This window comes from Sipha flava, unplaced genomic scaffold, assembly GCF_003268045.1.
Source record: "Sipha flava isolate LNK unplaced genomic scaffold, YSA_version1 35a_pilon_pilon, whole genome shotgun sequence".
In the NCBI taxonomy this organism is placed as follows: domain Eukaryota; kingdom Metazoa; phylum Arthropoda; class Insecta; order Hemiptera; family Aphididae; genus Sipha; species Sipha flava.
Window position 1 is genome coordinate 2085450 of NW_020273058.1, and position 19064 is coordinate 2104513.

The following is a 19064-nucleotide window of genomic DNA, read 5'->3' on the forward strand; positions in this document are numbered from 1 at the left end:
CGCTGTTGATAAAGAATTATCTATTAGTCTACATTGTTTGCCGTCTGCCTGCAGGTAATTTTTACTAATTTATTATTTTTAAGATAAATTTTTTTATTTTATAAAATTATATAAATAAATAAAAATATATCGGTTACTGATATTCAAATATTCTTAATTTGGTATCTTTTTAACTAAGTATTAAAGTATGTATCTTTTTTTTATTAACATTTTTTATACATACAAATAGTTATGAAAAGATAATTCTATTTTACGATATTATTTTTTTTATTATTGTTTAGTTTATTTTTCTAATTGTCACAAAATCACCATTAAAAAATACACGAATTATTATTTAAATAATTTTCGTTCCACATAAATATGGATCCGTCGATCCAATTCTTTTCTTTCGTAGAGAAACATTTAAAAGTTTTTGTTAATTTTTTTTTTTACTAAAAATGTACTGGCTTTGACACTCTTAATAGTTAATGACTCGATGTACCATCTAAATTCATAAATAGCTAAACTTTTATAGTATTATGCATCGCCATAAAATACAATTAGATCGTCACAAAAAAAAAACAAGAATATAAAAGCGGAAGTTACAAACGAAAAATAGCAAAAGAAAAAAACAAGAGGAACGAAGAAGTTATTGCTAAATCACGTCGTATGACTGATTATATGAAGTTAAATGTAAGTCCTGACATAAATGATGAGACATGTTCACTTGCCAGCTCGAGTCATCCTCAGAACTATGATGAAGACGGAGAAAAGGTAAGTTCAAAATATAAATTCGGTCTTTCGGTAAATATTAGGTCTAAAAATACATCTGTTATTTCAACTTTTCCCGGAATTAAGAGACGGAGCTCGTTTTATTACTAGTATAATACCAGCATAAATTGCATATCGTCGTCTAATAAAGAAATAAATATTATTTGACATCTTTAATTAAAGATATTATTTATAAAATTCAATTTTACCCGGAATTGTAGACGGAGTGGCTTTTATTACTATTATTATAATTCTAATATAAATATAATGCATATTATCGCTTAATAAATATTATTACATGTTATTAGGTAAATATATTATTTATAAATTATCAGAAAATATTTGTATAGGTTTTACATCTAAAATTATCAGGGCTCGAAATGGACCGGAACGCACCGGAACGCAGTTCCGGTTCATGACAAAAAAATTTTTAGCGTTCCGGTTCGTAAAAAAAAATACGTTTATCGTTCCGGTTCAAACAAATTTTTACTGTACCTACCATATTTCTGTAAAATTTAAACATTTTGCAGAATTGTGCATTGTAAAATATTTAATAAACGACAAACGACCGCAACGCATTAGTAAATTTATTGCTTATCTTTAGATAATCGTTGTCCGCCGATAGTGTAGTTATTGTCTATATTCACACGATACGCACCTATGTGTATTTTTAACGTACGATAAGAAATACTATGGAACGGCACCATACGACGGTTTGACATCCCCACGTGCCCGCAGTTTTGTACATACGTTCCCGCAAGTTAACCGGAAATTCTTTATCAAACGTAAAAGTTTTGATTTTTCTGAGTGGCAGCAAATCATGTGATCATATTGATACCCGTATGTTTTGATTAGCTTTTAGTATCATTTAAGCTGCAGTAATACATGTATTATATTTTGCTGATCATTAATTACATTAGTTTATAGCATATATTATTCCGTGCGAAAAATATGAGTTCTTCCATACTAAATTGGGTAAATAAACGTTCTAAGTCCAATGATGAATGTGATAATTCGACAAATAAAAAACTGTGCGTTGAAAGTGAACATACATCATCTAATAAAGAATCAAATAAAAATATGGAACTTCACGAAACTAGTGATTTGCCCGAATGTTGGAATAAAGGTCAGTACGAAAATATATAGACTGTAAATGAGTGGCTAGTAGTTAAAAATAAAGCATTAGGTTGTTTGATTTGTAAAAATATAACAAATTTAGGATTATCTGTTGTTGATAAAACTCTTCGCTTTTCCAAACCTTGGCAAGACTGTTCTACAATTTCGAATGGAAAGTCAAAAGAAAGTCAAATGTCTAGTTTGAGAAAAAAAATATTTGAACACAAAAAATCTGACGCTCATCTTAGAGCAGTAGAATTACATGAACAATCAAAAGAAAAACAAATAGAAAAGTTTCGAAAATGCATTGAAATCAAAGTTCTCTACTACTGAAAAAGTTTTTAGAACTGTTTATAAAATTGTAAAAACTCAAAGGCCTTTTGTTGATTTACCAAATGAAATAGATTTACAAGTTTTAAATGGTATAAATATGGGAAACATTTTACATTCCGATAAAAAGTGTGCGGATATAGCACTCCACATTGCATCAGAGATGAAAAAAATTATTTGCCAAAATATAATTTTAACTAAAACAAATATATCTATTTTAATCAACGAATCAACTACTCTTAGTAAATTAACAACATTAGTAGTTGTTGTTCGTGCATTTATTGAAGATTTTCCCGGTGAACCTTATACTTTTAATCTTGACTTAATTGAACTCCCTAATACCTCTGCTGAAACTATTACTAAATCATTACTTGATTGTTTGGGTGGACACGGATTTGATCAAATTTTTTTAAATGAATGTTTTATTGCTTTTGCATGTGACGGAGCTTCTGTTATGATCGGAAAAGATTCGGGAGTAGCCACGGGACTTAAAATTCAATTTCCTAAATTAATTATTTGGCATTGTTCAAATCACCGTTTGGAACTGGCAGTAGGTGATGTTATTAGCGAAGTTTGTGGTATAAACCATTTTAAAATATTTATGGATAAACTTTATACTATATTCCATCAGTCACCTAAAAACCAAAACGAGTTAAAAAAAAGCTGCTAGTTCATTAGAAGTACAAATTTTGAAAATTGGTAGAATTTTGTCAGTTCGATGGGTAGCATCAAGCAAACAGACAGTTAATGCAGTCATAAATAATTTTTCTGCTTTGTGTGAACATTTCAACTTGGCGTCAATGGACTCTACCAGAGACTCTAAAAAAAGAAGTAAATACTGTGGATTGTTTAAAATGATAACAAGTATAGAATTTGTTAGTAATTTAAATACCATGTCTGATGCTTTAGACGAATTAGGAGATTTATCAGAATATTTACAAAAACGTAGTATTACATTAGTAGACGCTGATAAATCTATAAGAACAACAATACGTGTATTAGATTCTATGGCAACCGATCCAGGTCCAAAATTAACTAACGCATTAAAAGAAATAAAGAACGAAATGTCGTATAAAAATGTAATATTACACAGTGGCAATGTTCCTAAAATAAATTCTGCACAATTTTACAAAAGCATAGCTAATAATTTAAAATCTCGAATGATGACTTCCAGTTCATCAAATGTCAGTCGTAATGAAAAACATCGCCAAGACAATGAAAAAACGTTTAAAAACTTACTTGATAATATTGAAAAATTGAATCCAAAAAATTGGCCACTTTCGAATGATGGCCAAATAGAAAACATACAATTTGGTGACTGTAATATTCGTAATTTATGTCAACAATTTCAAATTGATGAAAAGAGCACTATTCAAAGTTTTAGAATTTATAAAATGGACTTGGGCAAAAAGGAAATTCCAGAAGATTTGAAACCTCTTTATAAATCAATTGCAACGATTCCAGTATCGACTAGCGAATGTGAACGAAATTTTAGTTCTATGAACGAAATCATGTCACCACTAAGAACTTCATTAAATATAAAAACTGTTGCTGCTCTTTTATTTATTAATTGTGTTGGACCACCTCTAACGAATTTCGAACCAGAAAAATACGTTCGATCTTGGTTATTGAATGGTCGACATTCAGCTGATGATACCGCAAGTCGTAAAAGAAACCAAAAGTGTGATAAGACATATGAATCATTGTGGAAGTTATTGTAAAAAAAATTGTATTGATGCTGTACTTTTTGAGTTATAAATATAAAATTTAAATAAAAATAAGTTTATAAATTATAAGTAGTTCTTTAAACATTTTATATTTATATTTTTATTTTATATAATATATACATATATATTCGTAAGTAAAAGAAGATAAAAATATATTTAAATTTTTAAAAGGGCTGAAATTTTAAAGTGAGTTTCATAAAATAGTAGATAAAACTTATATATTATTAAAAAAGGGTTAGTATTTGAGGAAGAAGAAATTTTAATTTTAGTTGGGTGAAGCCCCCAATTCTATGATATGTACTCAAAAAAAAAGCGTTCCGGTTCAGAAAATTTTCCATTTCGAGCACTGAAAATTATATTAGATATCCACGTATGTGTATACCATGTTGTATACAGTGCGTAATTGACCTAGCATCAAATCGTTGCGGCGACGCGGTATTGGAACCACAAATAGGCATCGGCATTGAACGTGTTAATCCGAGCTTGCAAATAACTAACTACTAATAAATCTAAAACATTAAAAATTAATAATTTTCATGTATTTTTCAGATTTCAGAAATTGTAGAGGAGGTTCTCGAGGTTTCATCAACTCCAGCGGTTTCTGTTGGACTTGTTCTAATGAAAATATTTGCTCGGAAAATCGTAATAATTAGTGGCGTATCCATAGAAGGTTTTGGGGGTCAGAACCCCCCACCCCCCCCCCATCATGAACCTGGGATGGTAAATTAACTTTTACATGAAACACGGTTTTTTCTTTAACATTTTTATATTTTAGAATTTTGACTTAGAAATCATATTAATAGTTTGTATAAACACTATAAACACACACACACACACACAAGTCATATTATTATGATCATATTTAGATACTTTACTTTTAATTTCCACAACACTTATACTCTGTTATATTCTTCTGTCAACTACCCAAACTCTGAACCATATAGCATAGTTGGTCTCACCTACACTCCTGTACAATTTACCTTTCAACATCATTGAGATTCTCTTATCACATACAACATCCGCACCGTATTTCACCGGAATTAAAACTTCGAAAACCGTATTTGCCCGAAACGTATTCATCCGAATCGTATTATTCCGGAATATATTTTAAATTACCTATATTAAACAGTTTTTAGCGCTGATGAGTCGTCTTTAACTTAAATAACTAAAGATAATAATAATAATTTAAATATCCTTGTTATATATCATTGTCTGTTGAAATTATTATACAATGTTTGGAAGTGTTTATGAAGATTGAAGTGTTACTAATACAAGCTATTGAATAATAAAAGTAAATAGAATGTATAGTATAAATACTTATAGTATAATGGAAAAAGAATTATCAAAGATTCATGAAATAAAATTTGATAACCTCAGGTTATAATTAAGTTAAGCTTATATTAAGTACAGTCAGCATCAGATAAGTAAAGAGAACAATTAAATTAGTTTGCAGAACTTATATAAATTCACGGGTCCCTATAATTATATAAGTTAAACATAAAATCGATAGGGTATACGGAAAGAACCTCTACGCGGTACATCCTAGGCAACGATTTAGTGATACTATTACTAAACGGCTAATCTTTCCACCACGGAGCACAGGTCTTTTAGACCACACATGATAAATAAAAACTCTAAGTCAACTATAAAAAGACCTTTCTCAGGGCCAGCCCTGACGATAACCTCGATAAATATCGAGGATTTAACTAGTAACAAGGAAATACTCCTAGCAAATTTATGCAAGGAAACACTATGCGATATTATCTGTATACAGGAAACACATAGAAGCAACGAATGGTATAAACCAAAAATCCGAGAAATGAAATTGGTAGCTGAAATACCACATGATAAACATGGAAGTGCCAACCACTTGAATTTCACCAAACTCATGTTGAAAATAAAGTCATCAGATGTAACAAATTTTGAAGGAATAGAAATTTTAACTATAGAATTAGCTAATTGCATAATTACATCATTATACAAATTACCAAATGTTTCATTTACTTTCCACAATCCTGATAATTTTAAAAATTCAAGAACAAAAATAATAACTGGTGATTTCAATAGCCATCACATAAAATGGGGATATGAAAATACAAATTACGATAGAGGCCGAGTTGAACAATGGGCAGATGGAAACCAATTGTCGATCATACATGATTCTAAGCTATCTCCATCCTTCAATAGTGTTAGATGGAAAGGGGGTATAACCCAGATTTGATCATAGTCAGTGAAACTATTAGACAGCAGTGCATTAAGACAGTAGAAAAACCAATCCCGCGCACCCAACACCGACCAATTGTGTGTTCAATAAATGCTGTCATTAAAACCACTATAGTTCCAATGAAAAGAAGGTTTAATTTTAGAAAGGCTAATTGGAATGACCTCAGAACCGAACTGGATTCGGAGATCATAAAAATCGCTCCAACCACAGAAAATTACGAAACTTCTGTGAATATAGATAAAAGAGTATCGAGAAATCATATACCAAGGGGCTGTAGAATAGAATACATAACCAGCCTTTCTTCAGAGCTAATAGAACACATGAATATATACACCAAAATGTATGAGAAGGACCCTTTTAAATTTGAAACCATAAATAAAGGTGAATTTGCATTAGAAGCAATAGGTACAGAAAGGAAAATAAATTGGATAAATTTAGTAGAAAGCATAGATATGAAACACAGTAGCCATAAAGCCTAGGGCTTAATGAATAATCTAAATAACGATTCAAAATAAAGGAATTCACAAGTCAAACTACACCAGATCAAATCGCGCATCAACTTCTCTTAAACGGAAAATATCAGAGGGATACAAACCACAAGAGAACCGAGAAAAAACACTCAACTGTATATGAAGAATATGGGCACTTCAAAGAGTAATTCAACATAGAAAAACTAAACGAAGCCATAAAGATGTTTAAAAATAGGAAAGCCGTTGGGCTGGATGATATGTGTGTTGAGCAAATTAAGGAATTTGGCCCCAAGACCAAACAATGGATACTAGAGCTGTTTAATGAAATAAGATCTACCTACAAACTACCCAAAATTTGGAGAAAAGCTCATATAATAGCTCTTTTAAAACCAGGTAAAGAATCAACAAGTCCCAAATATTTCCGGCCTGTATCACTTTTATGTCACTTATACAAAGCCTTCGAAAGAACGGTACTCAATCGCATAATGGAACATATTGACGAAAAATTGATATAAGAACAAGCAGGCTGTAGGAAAGGTAAATCATGTACGGGACAGTTACTAAATATGACCCAGTTTATTGAAAACGGTTTTGAAAATAAATATATCACTGGAGTAGCCCTAATAGACCTGACAGCAGCCTATGATACAGTCTGCACACAGAATTTTACTCGAGAAAATCTACAACCTAACTAAAGACAAAGGTTTTACGCAGATAATACAGGCACTACTTCAACATAGAAGATACTACGTGACTCTTGGAAGCAAGGAAAGTAGATAGAGAAAGTAAAAAAATGGACTTCCACAAGGCAGTGTCCTGGCTCCAATTCTTTTTTATATCTATACGAACAACCAACCAATCACTTCAGGTGCCAGGCATTTCATCTACTCTGATAATACTGCGATAGTAGTTCAAGATAACAACTTTAAAGGAGTAGAAACTAAACTGGAGTCTTTATTTAAAACCACAACAACATACTACAAAAGTATAAAGCTGAAACCTAACCCACTGAAAACTCAAGTATGTGCGTTCCTTCTGAAAAACAGGCTAGCATCTAGAAAACTGGACATCACTTGGGAAGGAGTTAAGTTACAACACACACCCTATCCTAAATATTTAGATGTTAACCTTGATAATCACTTAACTACAAAGAACACTGTTTTGCCTTAAAACGAAAAATATCCGCTAGCTACTGGTTAGCTCAAAATGGGGAGCTCATCCCGAAACAGTTAGAATCTCTGTACTAGCTCTATTTTTCTTGGTGGCCGAATATGCATGCCCTGTATGGGGTAGATCATCACACACCAAATAAATTGATACTGCGTTAAATGAAACGGTACGCATATAACAGGCTGTTTAAAGCCGACACCAATAGACACACTATACCCTCTAGCAGGAATACCTCCACTATATATACGTAGACAAATTGCTAGTGACATAGAACGGACGAAACAGATTATGGATGAAAGACACCTGATGTATAACACACAAGTTGAAGATTTCTGACTAAAATTAAGAAAGAGCTTTCTAAAATGCACGAAAAAATTAGAAGATAACCCACAGACAGTAAGATTGAAATTGTGGGAGGTGGATATCAGGCAAATAGTCGAAGAGAAGCTACCCTGATGACGACAATAAATGGGTGATTTGGAGGACATTAAATCCCTTACGTACAGGAGTAGGACGTTTGAGGGAGAACCTAAAAAAATGGGGAATAAGCGATGGGAAGGAAGACACGGGCTGTGTATGCGGAGAGACTCAAACAATGTCGCACCTGCTAAACTGCTATGAATGCCCAGTAAAATGTGACGTAACAGACTTACAAACCGCAAATAACAAGGCCATAAGGATGGTAAAATTTTGGAGTGACGAAATTTAAAAACATAATTTCATACGTTACCTCTTAAATCATCCGTTGTTACCATTACCATTATGATAATTACCAATATCTACTTAGTACATTAACTCTTCTTTATTTTATACACCTGTTTTAGTATTTATATAGTTACCTGATGAAGTTTTGTTAATTTATATGTTTATGTTAGTCTACATGTAATGATGATTATACATTTATTTACTAGTAAAATGATCTGTCACCCCGACTCGAAAAATAAAAAATAAAAAAAAAACATAAAATCGGTTTGAGCCATTTTCTTACCTAAAAGTATAGCATAGAAATAAACATTTTAATTTTAAATATTTATATAATTATTAAAATATCAGAATTTATAATCAGAAATAATGTTTGTTGAAAATATTATTAAATTAGTATCTATAAGAATAATAATTATTTATTATACTAATTGTTTTTTCTATCTATATTGTCTATAACAAGTCAGAATGTAATTTGTAATTAAATTAAATTAGTAATATTATTTTATTTTATGTTGTTATTCCAAAAAAGTGTAAATTACTCTTAACAAAGAATAACATATTTTTGATTCTAAGCGGAGCGATAAATTTATTAAGATGAATAACAAAATATGTCTTTATAGTAAAACTTTCTGGGAAAATTAAAGTAACTTTATTCGATCTATTTTCGCTATTTTGTAATTTTCGTTTTATTTTTCGCTTTTCATGTTCTTGATAGATATTTATTACAGATAATTTTTTAGCAGAAATTTCATAATTTTTGAAGTTTACTTCCCTTTCGAGCAGATTAAACATAATGTATTAATATATTACATATATTTGAATTACAGTGATTAAATCAATCGCAACGAATTGTAACGTTTGACTAGTTTTGTTCAACATTTTTAGAATGTCACCATAAGAGCACATTCATAACAATTAAACTTTTTTAATAATTATTTTACATCATAACTTACAGTCGGTGTTTATTAATGATCATCTGAAATTCTTTAACTCATTAATTAATTATTTATTATTATTTATTATTATTTATTTATTTAATTATTTAACAAATAAATTTGTCGAAGTATAAAATATATTTTGATTTTAATTTTTTGGAACGCCATCGTGTAACTTAGTCCTTGAAAATGTAATTATTACAATATATTGCTTATTATCAAATTTACCTCCTAAGAACTATATAAAACACAGTATTATAGGACATAGAACTATTTAGGTACCACTTTTTTTTTTAATAATAAAATTTTTATAAAATCGGAAATCAGTCACAAAATTATTATTTTTGTAATTCGAAACATTTTACCCATTTCGACTCATTCAACAAATACTATCATACATTAAAAATATGTAAACAACAATTGATCAGTTAGTAAACTAAGAATGACAGAACAATATTGGTAACAAAATACGTCTTGAGGCTGGAGACTGGTTGTCTGGTTATTAATTTGTCATACCAATTTGTACGAGTTGGTAACTAACAATCATTAACGTGAAGTTGTTTTTGTTTAACATTAATGAATTATAAATAGGTAGGTAATATCAAATCATTATGTACTAGAATTTAGAAGTTAATAAAATTAATCACTATTATTATATAATATGGTATTATTAAAAATCTAAAGATTAAAAAATTTTGGAAATATGAGATAGAACGGAAATGGGTCGGTAATTAGACACAATTATTAGGTTACCCGATTTGGGAATAGGTGTAATTGAGCTGAATTTGAGCATAAAAGGAAAAATACCTTCGTCGAGCGATCTTCTAAAGAGAAGCCATAACGGATGGCCAATAATTGATCTTAACTCAAATAAAAAATGTACTGAGAGACCATCAAGGCCAAACGTTTTTGAAAGATGATAAACTGTGAAGTACATCATCTACACTAAATATAGCATTATTAGGCAAATCGAAAACATAAGTTTCACATCGCCCAGCTCCTAGAAGTAAGTCTAAATACGCCCCTGGTCTATCGTCTATAAATATTAAATATTTAAATATATAGGTAACCATAATTTTTTAAATATTATTTAGTCGGTAAATTTAATCAGTTGCCCCATCCTTTCAAAAATTAAAATGACGCCTCTCTGTGTGTGTGTGTGTGTGTGTGTGTGTGTGTGTGGTGTCATGACGCCGTGTTTGACGATATATATATTTTTTTTGAGATACACTTTTATTTTCTAAAGAAGTTTCACTTCAAAAATATTAGATCATTAAATATTAAAAATATAAACAAATTTGCCGCTCTCTCATATTCATATTCAGCCGCCCGGGACAACAACACCCTGTAGCTCCCCCTTAAATATGCCCTTAGAATATATTTAATCTATGATTGTACTTAGTATATACAACTTACAAAGTCGCAATTGATAAAATTATAGTAGACTCACGTGGACACGGATAAAATAAAAATAATAATAAAATACATTTTATTTTCATGAAAATATCGGTTATCATTCATCATTTATTAAATAAATCGTATGGAAAATTTATAAATTTGTATTATAACATGTAGAACCTATTTTAGTTTGGGTGTTGATGTTTAAGCGGCTCAATTTACCGATCGGTTCCTGACTTCAGGGCCGTGGAGAAAAATCAAGGACCGCAGAGGAGCAAGGACTCTTTATATTTAAGTAATAATTGGGTAAAACATATGACTTAATTGCTTTGGTCGGATCCGGGCCCCCAGTGCTACAGCACCACAGGCGCGGATCCAGGGGGAGGATAATGACCCCTCCCAGAAAAACATCAATATTAGATCCTTTGTATTTATTTAAAAATTAAAATATGCATAAAATGTGTTTTTCATTTTTTTCAATTAGATTTTTTCTTGCAACAAAAATGTTATATAATATATTATATTTATATAAATTTAATCTACATCACCACTTTTTCATAAAATCATAATTTCCATCCAACTTATAAGTATATTAATAGTGATTATAAACTTATTGATAGACTATAATATTGTTGGCGAATAAATATAAATATAATAGTAAATCTGCGAAAGTTTTTAAGTATTCGACCTTCGACGGAAAGATAACTTATCTTAGTTAAGATTACTGTCAATTCGTTGGCTGGCACCGAATTGGTTCCCGAGCTCCAATCCCACGTGCCGAATTGGTTTTCGTCTGAAAAAGGTATTTTATTAAGTATAGCCAAATTCGTTTTCGTTTCGCTACGCACATTTTCCTTCTCAATTTTACAGACTTAAGACTGTCAGCTTAAAAGTAGGCTTGGTTAATATGCGTTAATGTATGTTAAAAAAAAAAAAAAAAAAAATGATAAAAATATACAATTTTAAATCATTGATTTGGAAGTTAACTTATCATCACTTAGGTGTACGAAATACAAATAATAAAATATAATAAATACATTTTAAAACCACTGATTTGCAAATTTGCAAAATTTGCTCATTAATGTACTCAGTCATATAATTTTCCAAGTATTTGTTATTTCTTTCCTGTTTGCTAGTATCTAGTAATCTATATTATAACTATTATATTTCTATACTCTATCTTATCTTATGTATTTTAATACATACAAATACATAATCTAAAGCCACTTAGTAATCACTACTTGTACAGATATTGAAATATAGGTAGGTATAATAAATAGTAATTTAAATAATAATCATTTATTAACCTATTTACTTTTAAGAATAATAAGAATATTCCATCAAACCTTAAGGCATTAAATAAAAGAGTTATTTTAAAAATATAGTCAAGAGTCAGACTTTAAATGTTATTTTAAATAATTATCTTTTATCTTTTATCCTTATCTTATATAAGCCTTTAGTCATTATCTTTATTTTTAATCTAGATAAAATTATTGGTTATCTTTCCCAACACTGGTTGTCTTAAACAGACCACATCAAAACAAATATATATTTATTATAAAAATTTAAAATATTATTGATGAATTGTAGATTTTTTTATTATTTGCATAATATATCTATGAAATAAATTACAAATGTGAATAGTGACTATCATTTATTCAATAACAGTGTTATTTAACAATTCATTATTATAGTTAACAGTGATTAAATTATTACAAGTAGATATCGATAAGAAGTGAGATATTCTACCCTAAGGGGGTTGAATGATCACATAATGGGTTTAGCGATATTTTCAATTTATATTGTTTTTATATGGTTTTGATGTTGATGATCTTAAATGCTAACGGATCTTATTGTTGAACAGAATAATCCAAACGCATACAATCGATGAATTTTAGTAATCCCGTTTAATCCGCTCGTGCCACACTGCTATTATACAATTGTATATATTAGTACTTACAAAGAAATTTAACATATAAGGTGTAAAAAATACTTTCAATTTTGAATTTGGGCCGCTTAACGTAAATCGTAATAGATAATGAGCGATTTTATAAGTTTGGTTAAGTATTATTTTCGTTTATAATAATCTATATAAACTTACTAGAGAAATCTACTGCTTTGATCGTACTTCTAGAATATTATTCTAGAATCAATTTGAAGCGACTCAAACACTCGTAAGCCGCATCTTCTTGACTGTCAAATATCGTTTCACCGAAGCCAACGACCGTTAGTGCACAATGGTTTACCGTAAGTTGAATACCCGTAAAATCTTTTCCTGTAAGTATATGGATAATAATATTGTTTAATGTTACACTATGAATGTCTGTATGGAAATCGTACTAATCGTTAGTGAGCAACATTCAAAAAGTTCATAATCCAATATTAGCTCTTCTTCTCTGGCGATTTGATGCAAAAACAAAACATTCGATGGAACCGTAAGCATGTCTATTGTTTTAATTTCCTGTGACATAATAACAATTGTACACATAAATCACGTTTTACATTGTACGTATCACTCGTATGCCATGGTTACGATTAGATAAAACAAATGTAATTACCTTCAATTTACGCAAACCAGGATTATTTGATAGTCGAAATCTTTCGACGAGATCGGCGTCTACAGAAGCAAATAATGATTTTTTGTCTTCATTGACGATAACCGATTCGTTTACAGATGACTCGTGATTTTCATTGCGATTAAGGCATTTTGAAATGACGATAGGACGACCATTATCGTGTTCTTTAAGTGACGCTGGGTGACTTAAGACCTCATTGCACGTTTTAAATGCTGAATCTTTGTTAATTTTTATGCACTCCGTTTCATCAGCTAAAGTAAATACTGGTGCGTCAACGACATCTGTGGTGTCCGGTTTCGAGTAGAATCCCGCAGACGTGAAAACACGTTCATCGCTGACTATCCCATTACCTTTGGGATTTATTTCAGAGACATATTTTGCCAAATCAACTTTACTACTGGTAACATTTTTTATTTTGTGATACATTTCAGTAGCGACTTGTCGTTTGCCAATTTTTTTATGCACACCATTGACTTCAATCGGTAAAAATGAACATTAATAATTTATCGAACATGAACAGAAATGTTATTTCAATCACTTACCCCTGACAGTGAATGACAATACAGTACACACAACCGAGTATGTGAACGTCCTGCTATCACCTTCTTTAAAAAACTGATATTTCGGAAGTATCCAATCTCGAGACCTACACAGTTCTTGCAGGGCGCCTATCGGATCAGATTTGAAATATGCTTCTAATTTATTTTCTCTGAGTTTTTGTCTGAAAATAAACATAATATTACGTATTTTTTCTATTTAATATCATTTTGTTTTTTATTTTTTATACTTAGGGTTGTTCCTAGTAGTATCGACGGTCTCTATTTGATCCTGTATTTGGACAGCAATCAACTTCTCATTGTAACCCGTGAGTGTATTAGTTACATTGCAGATGTTTTCCTTAGTGGATGTAGAATTCGCACTGTCCATTAAATTTACTTCGTGATCTATCTGGGTAGTCCTTGTAATCGATACGCAATTCATATTATCCTGATTGTTTTCCTTTAATTCTTTGCTCAGTCGAAGTGGCTGGACTTGGTTGGCTTCTGTAGTTTTGTGGCCAATACTATCAATGGTGGTGGCTACAGACAGCTTTTCATCGAATTCAGCCAATTCGTGTATTTGACTTTGCTGAACATCAATTGCACCAGAGGTTTTTTGGATACCTTCATAAGAAAAAATTCTATTAAATAATATAAAGAAAAAACCTAAGAAATTTGTGAAAAATGTCAAAACGACGTCGGCGATAGTAGTAGTAGTATTTTCATCTATTTCAGTAAATTCCTCGCAACATTCGTTATCTTTGTTTTCACTCTTATCAGCTTCATTCAATTCGCTGATATCACTTTCGTTTCCATCAAACGATACTCCTGGACAATTTATAAATTCATCAGTTAATTTTGACATCAAAAAATTATTTTCAGTAACAAATTATTTGATTTTTCTCTGCATTGACTTACTTTCTTTGGTTAATTTCTCTGATGAATTTTGAAGGCGATCAATATTTAATTTGTTAATCGAATTATCTGAAAATAACGTTTGTTTGATATTGTTTTACCTTACAATGTACATTGATTTATAGATTTCGATAAATTATTTTTTAAATCTATAATTGGTTACATACCTTCTAATTCTTTAACTCTACTTTGAAACTCTGAACACTTTTCTCTTAAATGGGACAACTCGTCGTCCTTGAACTTACTTTGAAATTGAAAATTAACTGCAAAAGTATATTATGCTATTATAGTACATTAGAAGTGGATATTATTTCTGTAATTTTAAGAGCTTTTAACAATCAGATACTTTTGATTTCGTTTATTTCTGACAATAATGTATTGATAGTCGCTTGCTGAATCTCGATTTTCATTTTAAGCTGAGCTATCATTTCACTATGATTCGAAATCATTGAATCCGGTTTAATCAATTGCGATCGATCTACAATGTTCAGAAGTCTATTTTCTCCTTTGCATGTAGCAGATTGAATGTAATTATTATTCATCTTGAAATATATAAACTTACAAATTATAAAGTATATTTATAAAATATACAAGTATAGTAGCTCTACGGTTATTATGATAATAAGAAATCGAACTGATTGAATATTATATCAAAGCGTTGAAATTGTAAGTCAAGATACCGTGGTATTAAGTGCAAAACTAAATGCTGTAAAGAAATAACAAAGCTGTATTGTTTACTAAACAAATTTTATAAATCATACTTGTTTATATTTTTATTTATTGTATTTCGTTTGAACCAGTTAACAATAAGTTTTTATTTGATTTTTATTAAATACAAAACTCCACGAAATGTCATAACACTACTTTATTCTTATATATTTCAACTAGCGAGTAATTAGTAAATAGTAAAATAATTGGATCAACTCTTTAACCCCAAATACAGATACTAATTTTTTTTTATGTTGTAATAGCTTTGATTGTATCATTAGTCATTAAATATTACAAAAATGCTTTTTAATATCGTAACTATTCATTATATTTAATTTTTAATCGAAAATTGTATCGTATGTCTTTACAATTAGCATATTTTTTTGAAAATTATGAAATATTTATAAAATGTAATTTCTTTAATCTAATCGACTAATTCCTGAAAAGATAATTGGTGTTAGCAAGTTCGTAACACGAACTCAGTTAAATGTTTTCATAATTACTTTTCAGTTTTTTCAATTACTCGGGAAATGGTCAAAAATTAATAAAATATCTAGCTTCCTCTAAATATATTGGCTAGGTACCAGTTTTCGTATGTCTTTCATGACTGTTACGATTGGAGTAAACTTCTAATCGAAATCTTAAATATAGACATGAAAATAACCAGAAGGGCTTTTACCGAATTGGTTCCCAAGCTTCGTCCCCACGTGCCGAATTGGTTCCCGTTTAAAAAAGGTATTTTATTAGGTATAGCCGAATTGGTTCCCATTTAATTACGCCGCAAATTTTCCATCTCAATTTTACAGTTTTTTGACAGTCAACTTTAAAGTAGGCTTGGTTAACAATGTGCGTTAATGTGTGTTGAAAAAAAAATGATAAAATATATACAATTTTAAATCGTTGATTCGGAAGTCAACTAGTCATCACTTAAGTGTACGAAATACAAATAATAAAATATAATAAATACATTTTAAAACCACTGATTTGCAAATTTGAAGCTAACTTTCTTTAAATATTCAATTCTCGTAATCTTCTCATTAATGTACTCAGTCATACAATTTTTACAATAGTATTTGTTATTTCTTTCCTGTTTGCTAGTAATTTGCTAGTATCTAGTAATCTATATTATAACTATTATATTTCTATACTCTATCTTATCGATATAATAATTGTGTCTATATGTCATACATATAACTTTTAAAATTTTGTTTTTTGCTCTCAATGCACTGGCTCGCCTAACCTGTACATAAACGGGAACCAATTCGGCTATACCTAATAAAATACCTTTTTCAAACGGGAACCAATTCGGTTACTCCCAATCCGTTACCCGTATAATAATATTATACCATATACTTGCTATGGCACCGCTAATCGCTAATTTAGGTTCTAATAACTTGTTAAAAAATACTATACATGCGATCATTCTCTACTCTCAAGCGTTTTAAGGCTTAAGCTTTCATGGCTTCGTTTAAACATGGGAAAGGAACGCTTTGTTCAATATTCACGAGAATATACACATAAATATTGATAATATTATTTCTAAATTTGGAAAAATAAAACAAAGAAGATTAAACTTTGTTATTTAATTTTAAAAATTAACAATTTCATATATTCATAAGTTTTAATTTGAATTAATAATTTACTTTTATTATTTTTTAATTGTAAATTATCTTTTTGTACTTTCGAAAAAATGACCCCTCCCCAATTTGAGTTCTAGTTCCGCGCCTGCAGCACCAGCTGCCCATTCTCGTCGGGCATGCCTGTCTTCTTGTCAATCGAAACACATAGTGAATCCAACACTAATATATACGATTTCTAATTATGTATTCAAGTACAAGGTTGAAATTGCCATCCTGTATGGCTGCACGAGCCACACTTAAGCGCACTATTTTTTGTTATATATCTTATCTTAACCCTTAATTGCATGATTTTTTTTTATTACTGAAAATAAATGTTTTTAATTAATTTGGGTATGGAGAGTTTGTTAAAAATAATTTAAAAATTCCAACTTAAAATCCAAACTTTAAAAGTAGAGTTTTTAAGTCTATTTCACAAATGCAACTAGGTATATGCGCACCAACTTAAATTATTATTTTGATTTCCCTATTTATGTTAATAAATGTGGCAGTAATAATTTTAAAAATAAAACATTATTATTTAAAATCTCTGTTAGTAACATAATATTGAAAATGAAAAATATATAAATTTACATCTCGCACAAAGAAATATTGTATGACCCTGACGGGTGCAAGAGTCCGTTATATAACGTACATGTATATTTATCCTCTTTGGACTGATCTTTTTTTTGGCAAGCATTGGACGGAAAAGGGTCACTTAATGACTTTATACTTTAGGAATCTTCTAGTAGAATTGAAATATAAACTTTCAGTGCATTTAATAGAAAATAAATTATCTTGAATGCTTTAAAATATAAATTTAATTATTTAGTTAATAAACATTAAAGTTAAGTTATTAAATAAGTTAGTGAAAACTCAAAGGCAACTAGTTAAGCTAAAGAGTTAAGTTAACTTAACTTTTTAACTCCTTTAAACTTGCATGTTACTTGACTATTAAGAATTCTAAGTTTATTTTAATTTTATAAATGTTCTTATGAGATAACTACATTGATTGCTGACGGGATAATTACTCAGATGTGGGCCTATAGGGCCAAATAGGCTCTATCAGAAAATGCCTGGTTTACCACTGGGTATTGGTCAGGAAAAAAATTGTAATTGGTCAAGGTAGAAATACGAAAATATGCAGTTAATAATAATAGAGTCAACCAATTCATGTTTCATAATGTAATATTATTTGTATTTATAACTATTGGTATTAGAGTAACAATAACAAACAATGCAACCATTGTCAAATAAATTATTACCTACTATTTTACATGTACCTATTAGTTCTATAATAACAAAATTTAAAAGGAATTGAATATTGCCTAAATGTAATAACATATCGCTTCTCCGGTGGAACAACGACATAAGTGCAAATTTTTGATTTTTAGACATAAGTACGACAACAGTACAATAACATTTCATTTTATCGAATGGAACAATGACATAAGTATAATACCTATTATTGACCGCTAGAGAACAGATTCGTCATTGTTGAAAATACCGGTTTTTAATCACATGTCCAATGGGACAATTACATTTTCACTTACGCCGTTGTTCCACCGGAGAAGCGATATATTATATATTATTATATATCTGTGATATAGACAAACCCGAAGTAGACAAGTTAGTTATCTATAATGGTATTATCTATTATAGTATTTTATATCTGTGAGAGGAACACTGACTCCCCAATACAGCTGTTATAAAGTGCATTTAGCGTTTGTTATCATATTAGTAGCCATTTATACAAGTGGATAGACCACAGATATATATGTATTATATATCTATGAGATAGACATCAATTTATTTACCACCAAAATTTATTTTTTAATTTTATAAAATAATACATGATCACGATATCTTTATTTTTCTGAATCTA

The 19064-nt window shown here is 29.8% G+C and overlaps 1 protein-coding gene across 1 annotated transcript; it reads right to left on the reverse strand.

The window, feature by feature from the left end:
• Nucleotides 1-12462: 12462 nt before the first annotated feature.
• Nucleotides 12463-15397, reverse strand: LOC112687603. Its single transcript, XM_025560400.1, has 9 exons — nucleotides 15202-15397; nucleotides 15023-15118; nucleotides 14859-14924; nucleotides 14189-14768; nucleotides 13944-14122; nucleotides 13384-13874; nucleotides 13166-13286; nucleotides 12927-13100; nucleotides 12463-12754 (listed from the first exon to the last, which is right to left on the reverse strand). The coding sequence occupies exons 1-8, from the start codon at nucleotides 15395-15397 to the stop codon at nucleotides 12964-12966; spliced, it is 1866 nt and encodes a 621-aa protein (XP_025416185.1). The 3' UTR covers nucleotides 12463-12754; nucleotides 12927-12963.
• Nucleotides 15398-19064: the final 3667 nt, after the last annotated feature.

Excerpts from the sequence above, each read along its gene's own strand:
- LOC112687603 (XM_025560400.1), bottom strand. The coding sequence starts at position 15,397 with ATGAATAATAATTACATTCAATCTGCTACATGCAAAGGAGAAAATAGA. Across the intron at positions 14,925-15,022 it reads TAGAGTTAAAGAATTAGAAG|ATAATTCGATTAACAAATTA; the intron begins GTATGTAACCAA and ends CGTTATTTTCAG. Across the intron at positions 13,875-13,943 it reads ATTGTCATTCACTGTCAGGG|TCAATGGTGTGCATAAAAAA; the intron begins GTAAGTGATTGA and ends TACCGATTGAAG.